General features: G+C 58.9%; 5 protein-coding genes across 5 annotated transcripts; 4 read left to right on the top strand and 1 right to left on the bottom strand.

Annotated features, from left to right (window-relative positions):
- Nucleotides 1-1,621: 1,621 nt before the first annotated feature.
- COLE_06959 (uncharacterized protein) lies at nt 1,622-4,133 on the top strand (the record flags this gene model as incomplete). The annotated part of the gene is made up of 3 exons (XM_018424221.2): nt 1,622-1,759; nt 1,808-1,893; nt 1,946-4,133. The coding sequence occupies 3 exons, from the start codon at nt 1,622-1,624 to the stop codon at nt 4,131-4,133; spliced, it is 2,412 nt and encodes an 803-aa protein (XP_018276110.1).
- Nucleotides 4,134-4,346: 213 nt separating this feature from the next.
- Nucleotides 4,347-5,476, bottom strand: COLE_06958 (uncharacterized protein; the record flags this gene model as incomplete). The annotated part of the gene is made up of 3 exons (XM_018424220.2): nt 4,347-4,426; nt 4,467-5,180; nt 5,317-5,476. 3 exons carry the CDS (start codon nt 5,474-5,476, stop codon nt 4,347-4,349), a joined length of 954 nt encoding a protein of 317 aa, XP_018276109.1.
- A 281-nt stretch (nt 5,477-5,757) lies between these two features.
- On the top strand, nt 5,758-9,661 carry COLE_06957 (uncharacterized protein; the record flags this gene model as incomplete). The annotated part of the gene is made up of 13 exons (XM_018424219.2): nt 5,758-6,333; nt 6,368-6,431; nt 6,467-6,529; nt 6,569-6,781; nt 6,812-7,076; nt 7,111-7,275; nt 7,311-7,483; nt 7,520-7,975; nt 8,009-8,162; nt 8,196-8,813; nt 8,849-9,144; nt 9,178-9,357; nt 9,399-9,661. The coding sequence occupies 13 exons, from the start codon at nt 5,758-5,760 to the stop codon at nt 9,659-9,661; spliced, it is 3,486 nt and encodes a 1,161-aa protein (XP_018276108.1).
- Nucleotides 9,662-11,933: 2,272 nt separating this feature from the next.
- Nucleotides 11,934-13,172, top strand: COLE_06956 (uncharacterized protein; the record flags this gene model as incomplete). The annotated part of the gene is made up of 2 exons (XM_018424218.2): nt 11,934-11,969; nt 12,138-13,172. 2 exons carry the CDS (start codon nt 11,934-11,936, stop codon nt 13,170-13,172), a joined length of 1,071 nt encoding a protein of 356 aa, XP_018276107.2.
- A 1,371-nt stretch (nt 13,173-14,543) lies between these two features.
- On the top strand, nt 14,544-15,627 carry COLE_06955 (uncharacterized protein; the record flags this gene model as incomplete). The annotated part of the gene is made up of 7 exons (XM_018424217.2): nt 14,544-14,627; nt 14,781-14,920; nt 15,023-15,116; nt 15,159-15,274; nt 15,316-15,400; nt 15,445-15,548; nt 15,582-15,627. 7 exons carry the CDS (start codon nt 14,544-14,546, stop codon nt 15,625-15,627), a joined length of 669 nt encoding a protein of 222 aa, XP_018276105.1.
- Nucleotides 15,628-15,873: the final 246 nt, after the last annotated feature.

Below are 15,873 nucleotides of genomic sequence, written 5' to 3'. Positions count from 1 at the left end.
TGTTGACGCAAATGCGGGGGCCGCATCATACTTGAATATTCCAGATCTCAAGAGAAATTTGTGCCGTCGCCCGACATAATTCCGGCGTCGTCGGGCTGAGGCTGTTCTTACGACTCTCCAGTTCGAGCTTCGTGCAATCGCAAGAGTGTCTCCGCGGCATGTGGAACTCAGCGGAGCACTTCAGCACAGCCAATGGAAGCACGGACTATTGGCGAGGCCATCTCCGCAGGGCGGCGCGGATTGCACAATTTACTCTGAGAAGACGCAGCAAAGTTGACGCTCACACACTCACACTCAGAACGCACATTGATCGTCAGTGTGCTAAATTACTTGCCGCAGATTCAGATCAGACCGGTCACCGGGCTCACGCTCGCGCTGCGCGTGGAAGCCGGCTCGTGCGCCACCAGGTCTGGGTCGCTCGCAAGGAGCGAGCGGAATGTGCTCACGATGGCGCACAGAGGGCTGGGCTTTTTCGGCTCACAGTTTTGCGGGGCGGAATGTGGGGCAAGTGGGGATGTTATACCTCGCAGTCGTGAAGGTGAGCGTGATCAGTGAAAGCTCGGTGAGCATAGCGAGGAGGGAGGATGGTGTTTCTCTGTCAGTGAGTGGTGAGTGAGCACGCATCGCGAAAAGTTCCAGATTCTGAGGGTGGCGTAGTGATGGCGCATGGACAGTCGGGTTTGTGGTATGTCATGCCAATCCCCGAGTGCCTGAAACACGTGCCAGACCTGGGGGTGGGTTGGTCATTCATCATGGGCCATGGATCATGGAGAAATACATGTATGTACTTAGTTTGGGGGACAGACACGGGGATTTCAGAGATGGAGCTAATGAGCTGATGAGAGGAGACTGACAAAGTTGTTAGGTGTCGTAGAAGTTCAGACGATGAATGAAGTGATAAATGCCCCTTAAGCTCCGCTAATGCTCAAAAGCCTCTGTATTAGGAAACCTAAAGGGCGTCCACGCGAAACGCACGTGGGCATGGCGTGATGAGTGCTCAGCTGTATATGCGAGATGGCGCCAACATTGCGACATGTCTTTTACCCTCCACTAGTTCTCCTGTTCTCCGGCGCTCAAGGAAGCGTGGCTCATGAGCAGCTATTCTGACGCACACTGACTCCCGCTTTAATGCTCGCTGCTCAGGAAAAGCTACGTGCACACGCCCTAGCGCCCTCCGCGCGCTCGCTCGTTTCAGCGGCTCATGGCCGTGTAGGCTGCTTGATGTATTGGAGATGCTCCGCCTAGTCGCACACTTGCGTCATGTCGCCATCCGTCTATCCGCGTACGTGCTGACTACACTCACCATGGATCGACCCACCTCGTTCGTTCGCTCTTTCTATTTTCTCACTACCACTACATCCCGGTCTTGGACTCCCGGCTACGCGCATAGATAACCTAGACATATAACTATAGACGAGGCTCGGCGCCAAGAACGCACACCCCTCGGACATTACAGAGGATCCTGCACGCCACGCTCGCTTCAGCTCAAAACGGTTGACGACAATACTCGCCTTGGCTTGGCACAGATCCACCTCTTGGACAAGTTCCACACGTTATCTCATCTTTCCTCTCTCGGTTCCTCGCGAGATACCTGGCGCCTCCAGCGCCCCCTTCTCATACTATGCCAGCCTACGGTACCTTCGGACGGCGCGTCAAGGCCAAGGCGAAGAAGATTGCTGGCCTGGACGATGACACTGTTCCCCGCTCCATTTCTGTAACGGAGTACTTCCAAGAGAACAAGCGTGACTGGCCCCAGGCGGTAAGTCTTGCTCATTGCCCATGCGTCTGGCTTTATCGCTGATGGCAGGCACTGGAGTATGTCAAGAGTCTTTTCCCCTTCCTGCAATGGCTGCCGCGCTACAACCTCACATGGCTCACTGGTGACCTGATTGCGTGAGTTTGTGGCACATACTTGCGATCTCTTCGGCCATGGGCTGACAACAAGGGGTATCACTGTTGGCATGGTCCTCGTTCCTCAGTCACTTTCGTATGCGCAGCTCGCCGGTCTGCCCGCCGAGTACGGCCTCTACTCCTCGTTCATCGGTGTTCTTACCTACGCCTTCTTCGCCACCTCCAAGGATGTCTCGATTGGTCCCGTCGCGGTCATGTCTCTCGAGACTGGTGTCATCGTGCACAAGGTCATGGCTGCTCATCCCGACAAGTGGACTGCACCCGAGATTGCAACTTGCTTGGCGTTTATCTGCGGCTGCATCGTATTGGCGATTGGTCTCCTCCGTGTCGGCTGGATCATCGAGTTCATCCCGCAGCCCGCAGTCTCCGGTTTCATGACTGGTTCGGCCATCAACATCGCTGCCGGCCAAGTTCCTGCCCTACTGGGTGTATCGAAGCTTCTCAACACCAGGGATTCAACCTACAAGGTCATTATCAATACACTCAAGCATCTACCGCAGGCCAAGCTTGACGCGGCCTTTGGTGTCTCGGCACTTGCCCTGCTGTATTTTATTAAGTGGAGTCTCGCGTTTGTCCAGCGCCGGTATCCAAAGTACGCTCGGGCCGCCTTCTTCGCACAGGCACTCCGTCACGCCTTCGTGATCATTATCTTCACAATTATCTCGTGGCGCATCAACGTCCATCACGCGAAGCCTCGCATCGCGCTCGTGGGCAAGGTCCCCACGGGCCTGCAGCACCTAGGCCGCCCTCTCATTACTGGTGAGCTCATTGGCGCCATGGGCTCGCACCTTCCTGTTGCTACGATCATCCTGCTTCTCGAGCACATCGCCATTGCGAAGTCGTTCGGCCGTCTGAACGGATACAAAATCAATCCGAACCAGGAACTTATTGCCATCGGCGTCAACAACACTCTCGGTTCTGTATTCTCCGCTTACCCCTCGACCGGCTCCTTCTCGCGCTCAGCCCTCAAATCTAAGTCGGGTGTCCGCACCCCGGCTGCGGGTATCCCCACCGGTATTGTCGTCATCATTGCGCTGTACGCAGTGGCCCCGGCCTTCTACTGGATCCCCAACGCCACTCTCTCGGGTCTCATCATTCACGCTGTTGCGGATCTGGTGACCTCCCCGAAGCAATCTATTGCCTTCTGGCGCGTCTCGCCCCTCGAGTACCTCATCTTCGTCGGTGCCGTCTTGTGGTCGGTCTTCTACAACATCGAATCCGGCATTTACTGGTCGCTTGTGTGCTCTGTGGTCCTCCTTCTTTTCCGCATCGCCCGTCCCAAGGGCCACTTCCTTGGACGTGTGCGAATCCGCACTGAGGATGCTGAGGACGCGCCGACCCGTGACGTATTCGTCCCTCTCGAGGAGAGCGACGGCGTTACAAACCGCGACGTTCCTGTTGAGCCTCCTCCCCCTGGAGTCATCATCTACCGCTTCGAAGAGTCATTCCTGTACCCCAACGCCTCTTACATCAACGACCGTCTCGTCGACTATGCTAAGCGCCACACGCGCCGGGGCAAAGACTATTCGCAGATTAAGAAGGGCGACCGGCCCTGGAACGACCCAGGACCCAAGAAGGGTGAGGAGCACACCGAGGACGACAAGCACAAGCCGCTTCTCCGCGCGGTAATCCTGGATTTCTCAGCTGTTGCCAACATCGACACGACGGGTGTGCAGAATCTGGTGGACGCGCGCAAAGAAGTTGAGAAGTGGGCGGACAAGCCGGTCGACTTCCACTTCACTGGCATCCTGTCTCCGTGGATCAGACGAGCCCTCATCGCCGGAGGCTTCGGGCGGGGTATCAACCGTGCCGACCCCAACGGTGAGATCGCCCCTGTCGTTGGCGCATACGGTGTCGGCGGTGACGCCGACCCTAGATCGGTTCGCCCCGTCACGCCCCGCCCCCGCCCCGACATCGAGTCTGTTGTCGAGACCAAGATCGAGGCGTCCACTTCGTCCTCCTCTTCATCAATCGCCGACAAGAAGACCGACCTGTACGGCACGGTTGACGAGTCGCCGGTTGTTAGCGATGGCGAGGACCTCGGCGATCCTCGCCGCACCACTGGCAGCTCAGGCTCGAGCAGCAGCTCGCTCACGCTTCTCGATCGCGCCACTCCCTTCTTCCACTTTGACATTCCCGACGCTCTTCGCAGCCTGAACTTGGAGGGGGGCCGACGCAGCATCTCCAGCGATCAGACCCAGACAAACATCCCCACATCATAGGGCTTAAGTTTTTAGCTTCTTCTCTCTCGTTGTATTCACAATCCTCACCCTCGAATAGATTTACATTAGTACATGCATAGCAGCAGCAGATTTGTCAGTCGGAATGGCGCAATTAAATGTGGATTTCGGGCCGTGCCTTGGGCGAGAGATCGGTTCACATAGCGTCGTTAGATCACCGTTATATTGCTACAAGCGTTCACGTCCAGTTCGTGTCTAGTCGAGCAACCTGGCCTTAGTCCCTTCGACTATCCACCCAGCAAGTATGTCCGCGACTTGGCGATAATCCTCCTCCCCTGTCCGTCAGCACTCTCCATATCGTCAGTCACCACTCACAAAGACAGAAAGCGTGTCTCACGCCTTCAAGCTTGACAACGCGCTCCTCCCCAAGCCACGACTGGATCATAGGCCCCTCCTTGCCTACCCAGCCATCCATATTGCCGGCGCTCCAGACACTGTGCGCACCCCGCCCAGCGGGCAGTTCACTCTGGGTGCGGAACCACCCCTCGTCTGGCTCTCGGATGATCGCCATTTCGGAGTGCGCGAGGTGCAGCGCATGCTTGATAGTCGTGGGCGAGGACACGAGAGCATAGCTCGCCGCCGGGAGAGTAACAAAAGGGAGGAGCGGCCGGACGAGGTACGAAATCCACGGCATGAGGGGACGCAGAGGCCTGTGGAAGAGTGGCCACATTGTCCACCCGTGATATGAGTTTGCGATCCAGCCGAGTGTCGGGAAAAGGAGGTAAGATGTAGGGATGTCGACGACTTTGGCGACTTCGCAGGTCATCCAAGACCCGACGCTGTGCGCAGCGACCACGAGCTCTGGTGCTTCGCCACTCTCCCGCGGCCAGGCCTCAAGGCTCGCCCGTAGGGCCGAGATGACCTCAATTTTCGCATCGACCTGCTGCCGCAGACAGAGGGGCTGTTCCGGGGCTGCAATAGAGGGTTCGCCGCCCACATGCGACGTGCAAAGAACGGCATGGGAGTCGGGGAGACGCGCGTGCAGCATCGTCAGGAAAGGCGTGTAGTACTCGGGGCAGCCGGGGTTGCCTAGAATCAGCGGAGTTGGGATGAGATGGGAACGCCACGGGCATCGCGTAGTATAGAATAGAAGATGAGATGCCAGACAAAAAGGAGAGCGAAGAGAGAGGAGAGGGCGGTGGCAAGTGAGTATGGGCTGACGCACCGGGCACGAAGAGGACGACACGGGAGGGCGGGGCTGGCCGCCGCGCTGGCCAGTAGTTGAGGCGCACGCTTCCAAACGAGGTATTAGTGTGCGCAAATGTTGTACGCAGCGGCAGCGCTTCCTGCGCCGGGTATCGAAGGAAAAGGAATCGCGGGTCCATGGCGCAAGCTCGACGATGGACAAGTGTAAGCGCGGAGTGGCAAAGTTATGATGGCAATCACCAGCAAGGTCATCGAAACCCGCCCACAGCCCGGCGGCCGTCGTGCCGATCACACCAACTCTTGTGGAAGGTCGCCGATGACGCGCGACGGATATAGCTTGGGATATACGATTTGGAACCTCCACCTCCAGTTGACTAACCTGACGCGCGACGCGTCTGCAATGTTTTTGTGTCTACAGTTTACATTACAACTCCATTAGCACGGCCATCTATCGCAAGCGATGAGCAGCCCCTCCAAGCGTAACCTCTTCTTTCCCGCCGACTCGGACTCGGAGGAAGAAGCCGCTCCCGCGAGTGACGGGCCCTCGCGAAAGGAAGCGCTGTTCATTCCCGGCGACGACGACGATGACTTCGTGGTGGTCGGCGGTTCGGCACCTTCCTCACGTTCTTCCCCTCCACGATCATCCTCCCGACCATCTGCGTCCAGACAATCATCCTCCTCCAAACTCACGTCGTCCGCCAAGCTCCCCTCCTCGCCACCGGCTGCTCCATCGCGTTCCAAGCGCCCCGCGACCCAGGAGCATCGCTCGACCGTGCGGCCTAGCTTCACGCGCGGCTACCTCGGCGAATTTGTTTGCGAGGGCTGGTCTCTGTCCAAGGGCAAGGGATACTGCTCGCCGGGGAGCGTGGTTGTCTTTGAGCGTCCCAAGGCCAAGGCCGTCGACAAACTCGGACCAGATACAAGCGCCAAGCTTGGCCCAGCTCGATTAGTGAACGGCAAAGTCGTACACGCCAAGTCAAAGATCGGTGGGAAGCAAATGACACTCGGTGCCATGATGAAGAAAGCGGCACCAATTGTGAGAGGGCCTCGTCGATAATGACTGACGCTAGACGAAGAAGGCGGCGGCGAAGAAGGTCGACCAAGTTGTGCGCTTCCGAAATGAGCGGGGCTTTGGTCAGTGCTTGCTGTTGTGGCCCGCTAATCAGCAGAGGTCGGTCGCTTATCTGTCACTGAGGCCGGATTTCTGGTCCACCTGCTCGATGCGGGTGTAAGTGAGTTCGCCACCCATACTTGTTCACTGCTGATGCCAGTCGAGCTGGAGGGGCATGTGATTGACTGTCCGCAAGTTCTTGCGACGGGCAGCACCATTCTGCTGAATGTCAAGGTGTATCTCGCGCGTCAGGGGTTCGAGAAGATAGAGAAGAAGGACCGCTTAGAAAGCAATACTTTCTGGCAGGAACAGCAGGAGACGGCTGAAGAGGAGGCCATGCGCTCGCGTAAAGAGGCATTAGGCGCACTATTCAGTGAGTTAATCGATGGTTGGGCTGATGCAGGTCGCATCGGCGTGAAGCCTTTGCAGTCCAACGAGCTCGTGCTCGCGCAGAAGAAGCCTGGGTCCGCCGCTGCCATTTTTGACGCGAACCTCAAGTCGACAGTGTCGCCGCGCAAAAGCCCACGTAAGAGTCCAAGTCCAGGGTCCGGCAAGGACAAGGGAAAGGCGTCCGCACGGAACAGCGATGAAGAGGAGGAGGACTCAGGCGACGAAGAGGAAAAGCTCAACGATGAGCAATTGAACGAAATCGACACCATCTACCGGAAGTGAGCAGGTCTGTATTCCGCGACTAACTTGCAGGGCACAGATGAACGACGCGAACCTCCTCGAGTCTGAGCCACCAGACACCTTCCTTTACACGCTGCGACCGTATCAGAAACAGGCACTCACCTGGATGCAGGCTCGTGAAGCGGGCAAGGACAATCTCCGAGACTCGAACCAGACCTTGCATCCCCTTTGGGAGGAGTAAGCTGGCGTGCGTCAGATGGAGCTAACAGCAGGTACGCTTTCCGGAAAGACCGTCAGGTCGGCGATCCCATCGAGATTGAGGATGACGATGATATCATCGACCCCTCGCGCAAGTTCTTCTGGAACCCATATAGCGGCGAGTTGAGCCTCGAGTTCCCACGGGCAGAGAACACCGCCCGCGGTGGCATTTTGGCGGACGCGATGGGTCAGTTGCGCGCGATTTGTGCTGAACTGACCACAGGCATGGGCAAAACATGTATGATGACGTCGCTCATTCACGCCGCCCGCGACGACGAAGAGCCTGAGTCCTCTCAGCCTGTCAAGGAGGAGGGCGAGGACGACGAGGGACCGTCGAAGCGACGCAAGTTCGTTCAGGTCACGCTTTCGAGTAAGTGGCAGGCGGTTGCCAACGCGCCAAAACCAAAGCGCCAGCCACCTCGTGCGACGCTTGTCGTTTGCCCTGTCTCGCTCGCCGCACAGTGGAAGGACGAACTCGAGAAGATGAGCGCCCCGGGTTCAATTACGGCTGCCTTGTGGTATGGTAACGACCGCGCAGACATTAGCCGGCTGTTGGCCCAGGAAGGCAAGAAGAAGGTCGACGTCGTCATCACCAGTTATGGCACTCTAGGAAGCGAGTACGGGCGGTGGAAGAAGAACAAGGACAAGCCAAACTACGACGGCAGCAGTATATACGACTGTGAGGGACACCGTGTCAAGGGACTGACCTTAGACCAATTTCTACGCATTGTGCTCGACGAGGCGCATAACATCAAGAATCGCACCGCGCAGATTGCAAAGGCGTGCTATGAGCTGAAGGGGAGACGGCGATGGGCCCTCACGGGTACGCCTATTGTCAACCGCCTGGATGACCTGTACTCTCTTCTGTAAGTCAGGAGAGCGCTGTCAGCTGACAGAAGCCACTTCCTCCGCTTAGAACCATGGGGCCTGTACAGCTTTTTCCGCAGCTTCGTCACAATCCCTTTCCTCAACCAGGATCCCAAGGCGATCAACGTTGTCCAGTTCATTCTGGAGTCGTGCCTTCTGCGCCGAGAGAAGAACATGCGAGACAAGGACGGTCGCCTGGTGGTCGACTTGCCGTCCAAAACTGTCGATGTGCAGGTGCTTCAGTTCTCCCGGACAGAGCGCCAAATCTACAAGCAGCTGGAGAATCGCGCGCGGCAAAAATTCATCGAGCTCGACGCAGACGGTCGCGCAATGTCCAATTACACGTCTATTTTGGCCATGCTCATGAAGTTGCGGCAGTGCGTAGACCACCCGCTACTCGTAATGAGCAAGGGCGGAGAGGAGGATGAGTCGGGTGATCAGTTGCTGGACGGTGACACCGAGGGGGCGGACGAGGGTAACATCAAGGAATTGATAGCGTCGTACGCTGGCGGCGAGGGATCTGGGGCAGTCGACCCGGCGTTCGCGGTGCAGGTGCTGAAAGAGCTTGGTGACGCCGAGTCAACACCCGAGTGTCTTATCTGTTTCGGCGAGGTGTTCGACGAGGTGCTCCTGCCCTGCTATCACCGAGGGTGAGTTGCGTTCTGTCGTAAGATACTGATATCAGGTGCCAGGATTGCATTGTTGATTACATCGGCCACTGTGAAGATTTGGGCAAAGAGGCGACATGTCCCACATGTGACAAAGGGCCGCTGAAAGTGTCTGACTTGCGGACGGTGCAGCGACGGCGACGACGAGCAAACCCGTTTGAGAGTGCCGCTTCGCAGGACACTGTGACAATCGGCAAGGTGGACCTTGTCTCGAGCACCAAGCTGCGCGCTTTGGCGCGCAAACTGGAGAGCATGAGACTGGAGGAACCCACGTACAAGGCGCTCGTGTTCTCGCAGTTCACCTCCTTCCTCGGTGAGCGAGCGCGTCGTCCAAAGCTGACGGTAGATTTGATCGAGCAGACGTTGACGAAAGAAGGAGTTCGCTGGCTGCGATTCGATGGGTCCATGAGCCAGCAACAGCGCGCGGCCTGTGTTGAGGAGTTCGGTCAACCGGCCAACGAGCCCGTCGTCCTGCTTATCTCACTCAAGGCGGGTGGCGTTGGCCTCAACCTCACTATGGCCAACCGTGAGTGCCACTTCTCGGACTGTCTAGGTGACTGACTGTAGACGTCTTCATGATGGATACATGGTGGAACGAGGCCATAGAGCAGCAGGCTATCGACCGCGTGCATCGCCTCGGACAGAATCGCCCGGTTTTTGTCACTCGGTACATTATCAAGGGCACCGTGGAGAAGCGAATCATGAAGATTCAACGGACCAAGACGGCGCTGATCAACGCATCCCTTGGCCAAAAGCAGCGCGCTTCGCTCGCCGACATCAAGAAGATCTTTGGATTGGATGAGGCGGATTCGGAGGACGAAACGTTCTGATGCATCTGGTGAAGCAGGGGAGTAGAGGCTTCTTGGGAGATGCGCGATGGAAGCGTGGGATGTGTGTGTGCGGTGGCGTTCGACGGCGGAAATGGGAAGGTGGGCGGCGTCAGACTGTCATCGCCGAGATCTCGCCCCATTGTCATGAGATCCCTCCCCTCCTCCCCCACACTTGGCACCGCGGCCATCACGGTGCCCCTCGCCGTCGCGCCCCGAAGTCAACATAAAACACGGCCTGGGAGCTTGGGAGTACGAGTCACATCACACGACCTCTTTTGCCCCCCCCCCCCCGGATTTCTCCACTCACTTACCATCACCAGACCAGCAACGAGCAGGCTAATCCCACGTATCCCACGCCATCTTCAGCAAGCACAGCTTCTTCGCTACCTCTTCTTCATAAGGTATCTCGTTCGATCGCGTTCGAATCAGCATGTCCCTCCTCCGGCAGTGCCCTGGCAACGACTCGGGAGAGAACAAGGGCAGTGAGTAGAGGTTCATTTGATCAGAGGGGTCAGAGATCTGGAGGGCATTGAAGGGGGGGGGGGAGGGGCGTCGGGGTGCTGAAAGGGCGATGACAGCGACGACTGAGGGAGGTGAGCGGCGGGGACAGTAGGGCGCGGCCGTGAGGGGCGGGCGCGGGCGTTGACCTCGCCCCAGACCAATCGCCGGAACCATGCGCCCCATGCGCCCCATTGGACCCATACAGACTCCAGAACGTGCTCACACACAGAATGGTGCTCGTTCGTGCGAGACGGCGACAAATGGACGTGTGTGTGGTGCGGACACCAGTTTGACCTCGGGCCGTATCATTAGTGGCCTGGTGGCCTGGTAGCCAGTGGGAGGCCTTGTATCGAGGCATAGAGAGTGTTACCTGTAACCTGTAGGGCGGTGATGGCGTTGAGGCATGCAGCTGCGCATATCCTGTAACTATTCCGAGCACCGGACGCGACGATGACGGGGCAAAGGAGCATCGTGGACTGCGCGATTCGTGAGAACTCAAACGCCGAGTCGCGAGTAGATATATCGGAAACATTGATGGAACTGGGGGGCGGACCGATGGCCCCGTGGCCCCGTTGGCCCCGTTGGCCCCCTTACGGCTTTTATCTGGAATTCTGGTCAGACGACCATTGGACGTATGAGAGTTGGGAGGTCAGTCATCATTGGTGTTGGATGTTGATCGTGGTAAGTGAGGCATGAGGAAAGAGGGATGAGGCATCGGCACAAGTGACGAGTACGGTGCCGGTGCAGAAGAGCGACGGCCGAGGGTTTTAGCGAGGTGGGGTACAGCGTTCGGTATCGAGCAGATGCCGGCGCAGCGATGCGCAGTAAGATCGGACTAGCTAACGGGCTGTGATTGCCTGTACCTAGAGTAGCTCGAGGCTCGAATCGATAAGGTTGGTAGTTGAGATCCATGGCCCAGCTCTAGAAACGAGAGCCCGCTCGGTGATTGCAGCAGGTACGATGGGAGAATGAGAGGGTGGACACATGTCTGTTCAATCAGCATGAGATGTGCCACACGGGGGATGATGACGTCACGTGCATGAGCACCACTGCACTGTCAGTCTCTGTCCTATTAACCCGCGGCCGCAAGGGCACAAGGGCAGCTCATCAGGGGTGGAGCGGACCATATTTGATCCCGCCCGATCGAATCGGTAACCAATCCATTGCCCTCCGCAGTTTTGCACCGCACGAAGCCTGAGGCCGAGGTCCTTCTTCCATCTCCTTTTAATCCTGTGGCCGCCGTCTCCTGGAGGCGGTGGCGGCGCGCAGTTGTGCAAGCGTGGTAGCGAGTAAAAGGGTGGGGGGTGTGTGGTGCATGGGAGATTAGAGTTGTGGATGGGAACAGCAGTCGGGGGAACGAATGAGTTTTGCAGAGAGCGCAAGGGAAGCGAGGACTGCGCACAAGACCCGCTGCCGCCCGAATTGGCTCTGGCCCCACCCAGAAATAGTCGCCCCACTAAACATAGCACCCTTCTCCTCCATCTCGCTCTTTCTTCTCTCTCTCTCCTCTCTCTCTCTCCTCTCTCCGATCCATCGCACTCGTCGCCTGCTGCGCTCAACTCCGACACAAGTCGCCATACATTCATCGCCAAGATTCTTGGCTTCTATTCCAGCATCCTCGTCTCATCCCATCCAGATCACCATCCCCGCCCAAGTGTCATCCCCGGCCTAGCCCCCGTCGCTTCGCCGCTGCCAAGCCCACACTTTCGACACCCCGCTCTATCTCTGGATCTCGGACACTACCCAAGAACCGACGGTAGACGATAAGACAATGGGCCGCAAGAAGATTGAGATCAAGCCGCTCACGGTACGTGTCCATGTTTGGGCCTCATCGCAACTGTGATGGATCGTTCCTTATCTATCATCACTCTCCCCGCTTCTACTTTGTTGTCCTGCCTCCCCTCCCCCTCCGTCCCCTTCGCCACGGTGCACTCCGCGCGATTGCCCTCCTCGCATCACATTACTGACCCGAAAGGACGAGCGCAACCGCAATGTCACCTTCCTCAAGCGAAAGGCCGGTCTCATGAAGAAGGCGTACGAGCTATCCGTTCTTTGCGGCGTTTCAGTCTCGATCCTCATATTCGGCGCGAATGGCAAGCCTTACGAATTCTGCAGCGCCGACTTTGACACCGAGGTTGACAGGTACTACGACTATGAAGGGACTATTGAGCGTCGCCGCGCCGCCGAGTTCGAAGCCATGGCCCTCGCTGGCGAGGACGGCAGCGACGACGAGGACGCGCCAGGCAAGAAACCCACTGTCGGCAAGAGCCTGAAGGGCAAGGAAAGCTACAAGGCACGCCGCCGTGCGCCGGACCGTGAGCGTGAGCGCCGCCGCCGCAGTTATCGCGAGACGGAAGGAAGCTTTGTCGGCTCGCTCGTCGAGGAGGCGCCCGAGCGCCCAGAGTCGCCCACTACTGCGTCGCTAAGCTATGCCATGGGCCTGCACCAGGCGCCGCCGCCCCAGCCCACCGCGCCCGCATGGCAGCAGTACCGCCCGCAGCCCTTCATGCCGATGAATGGGCCCGCGTTCATGCCCAGCCCATCGATCAACGGCGGCAACGGCGGCTGGGACAGCTCGATGCTGACCACCTACGCGTGGCTGCAGATTCAGCAGGCACATCAGGAGCAGAAGCGGGTGCTGCTTGAGAAACAGCAGCATCAGCTGTTTGAACTCACGAGCCGAAGCGGCGGGCACGCTTTCGTTCGAGACATGCTCGGTGCAGGTGTCGGTGGGGGCGGTAGCAGCGGGACGGGCAGCAGTTCGTCCAACTCGCAGGAGTTTGTATGGCCTACTACCACGGACGCAGGGAACGGAACGTACGGCGTATCGACGCCGCCTGACGAGGACCTCATTTGGGCGTTGAGCGGTGGAATGGGCGGCGCAGGGCCGAGCACGGCGCCCCCTGTAGGACCAGGACCGAGCGTCCCGTCTGTGCCGAGCAACATGCCCTCGTGGCGTGTCGACCCGCCACGGTCTGACGACCGAGCAGCGAAGCGCATGCGACAATGATTCCCCCCCCCCCCCCCTCTCTACGTTTTGTATCCTAATCTGTTGTATTATCTAGCTCGATGGACTCTGGCCATGTCTCATGTACTGCACCCGCTGCATACTATACAACACTGGCGCGCGCCTCGGCCCAGTCGTCGTCGTCGAGCGCGCTGCTGGACTCTACAACCTCCCAGTCGGCCGAGTGCGCCCTCGTGCTCGTCCCTGTCTCTGCATCTCCCTTGTCCGCCAGTTCCACTCGCACCTCGGGTCCAGCTAGCCCAGCTCCGAGTCCGCGGGAAGACGCGCTCACGCCTTCCCGCCGCCCCGAAAATCCCCTTCGTCCTTGCTTGCGCCAGCGCCCGCCTCGGCTTCGAACTCGGCGTTCATTTCGTCGACCGTCATGTTCATCTTGTCGAGCCAGCGCTGGAGGAGCGACGCGTTATCGGCCTGCAGCGCGGTGTTGCGTTGTGTCAGCCCGCTGATTTCGATCTGGAGGGCGAGTATCTCGTCATGCAGAACCTGGGGTTAGCGAGCAAGCCACGAGCGAAGCGCGGAGCGTGGCCAGCGCGAGCAGCACGTTGCCGCGCCAGCCCTCCCTTGGTCCCTCCACCTCTCCACCCACCTTGGCATCGTCGTCCTTGACCCGCAATCGCTCGTTCGTGTTCTGCTCGCGGCGGGCCATGGTGTCGCGCGTCTCGCGCAGCTGCCGCACTTCTTCGCGCAGCCCGCGCACCTCTTCGTCGCGATCGCGCAGCGCGTCGCTCAACGCGAGCTGTTTGTTCTGCGCCGCGGCTTGCGTGCGATACAAGCCCGAGATTTCTGCGCGGAGGGTGTTGAGTTGCGCGTCGAGATGCGATACGAGCGGCGCGGGCCTGGCGTCAGCGCTACGAGTGAAGGCCGACGCAAGTCGCAGCGGGCGTGGCGTTGCCAGCGGGCATGGGCCCGAGCGCAGGTATCGCCGGTCGTCAGTCCGCCCTCCTGCCAGCCCCCTCCCCCTCCCCTACCGATGCCTTCGCGTAATCCACTCACACATCCCCGCCGCCGCCGCCGCCTGATCGCAACAGCGCGCGATTACGGACCTTGAGTTCGCGCGCGGCGGCCGCGAGCTGCTGGTCTGCCGTCAGCCGCGCCACGACAGGACCCACACTGCTCGATGATGTCTTTGAGCGGGTCGCGCGCCGCCTGCGCAGCCATGAGGCGCGCGCGGATCACGTTCTGCCACTCGGGCGGCGGGGTGCTCAAGCTCATAGTGTTGTTGACGCAGCTAGATCGCGACGCCCGCCAAGTGCATTAGTGTCCATTGGGTGGCAACGTCACGTGACGCACGGGGATGATGCGGTGGGTGGAGGCAGTCGGTGACATCTCGCCATTGCTCTGACCGTATTGAACTCGATGGACCTCGAACAGTGGTTCACTGCTATACCGCCTGTTACGCGCGCGTGGCTTGTCGCGTCTGCCGCGACGAGCTTGTTGGTTGTGAGTGGCTTCTGCTCGTCATGACTTGAGCTGACGCTGTTCTCTGGCCTCCTCTACCTCGCGCTTCATCGGACACCCTGCGCCAACTCGTCTGCCTTGCCTCTCTTGTTGTTCCCACCGCTGCTCTTTTCTGTTCATTGACTCTCACTGCAGGAGTGCCAAGTCGTCGCACCACTACAGCTCTACTTCAGCTGGACGAGTGCCGTCGCCAAGGCGCAGCCATGGCGCTTCCTGACGACGTTCTGCTACTTTGGCAAGGTGTCGCTAGACCTGTGCTTCCACTTGTTCTTCGTGTAAGTTTGGTCGTGCCGTTGATGGTCGAGGTATGCTTCTTCTGGCTGCCTCCTTTCTGTCAATCCGGTTGCCGCGCTCTGCACTCGCCGAGCTCACACCAGGATGCGATATTCCCGCCTCCTGGAGGAGAACTCGTTCTCAAACCGCCGCGCAGACTACGTCTGGCTCCTGATCCTCGTCATGGCGTTCCTGCTCGTGAGTGGCTGTGGCCTTCTGCTCACGTCCCACTCACCCCAGGCCCTCTCACCGCTCATCACCATGCCCTTCCTCTCCTCCTCCCTCGCCTTCGCGCTCGTGTACATCTGGTCGCGCCGCAACCCCAGCGTCAAGATGAGCCTCTTCGGGGTCGTAACGTGGGTTCATATGCCTCACCCATGTTTCCATCTGACGGCAGTATCACAGCGCCGTACCTCCCCTTCTGCCTCGTCGCGTTCAGCTGGCTCCTCCAGGGCGGCTTCGACGCCGCGCTCGGCGACATTGTGAGTTCAATATTGGCACGGATGGGCATCTCCGCTGACACCAGCTCGGCATACTCGCCGGACACACGTATCTCTTCCTGCAAGACTACTGGCCGCGCGAGATGTGGTCCACGACCGGCGAGGGCGAGGTTGTGACTCCCGCCATTTTGTGAGTTTGCTTTCGCAGTGGAGCTGACGGTAGGAAGCGCGCCCTAGGGCAGCGCGAGCGCGAGCAGCGCGACGAGTAGAGGAGCGGAGTGATCTAGATTGCATTGTACAACGGCATGTGAGCACAGCTGCTTAGGTCGGAGACGGGCAGGGTGCGAGAGTGGGTGACGGTCGGTGGATCTAGAGCTATGCTGCGTGCGATGCGCGACGCGAAAGCCGAAGTTGGTGATTGCTCAGCCGCTCCAGCACGCCAGGAGCACTAATCGGACTGAGATCTTCTCAAACCCCGCTCACAACAACGGAAAAGCACACCGAAGAGACTCGCT

The sequence above is a fragment of the Cutaneotrichosporon oleaginosum genome (assembly GCF_008065305.1).
Source record: "Cutaneotrichosporon oleaginosum strain ATCC 20508 chromosome Unknown ATCC20508_contig06, whole genome shotgun sequence".
NCBI classification, from domain to species: domain Eukaryota; kingdom Fungi; phylum Basidiomycota; class Tremellomycetes; order Trichosporonales; family Trichosporonaceae; genus Cutaneotrichosporon; species Cutaneotrichosporon oleaginosum.
Note: the sequence above shows the minus strand (reverse complement) of the source record. Positions and strands in the feature narration are given on the sequence as shown.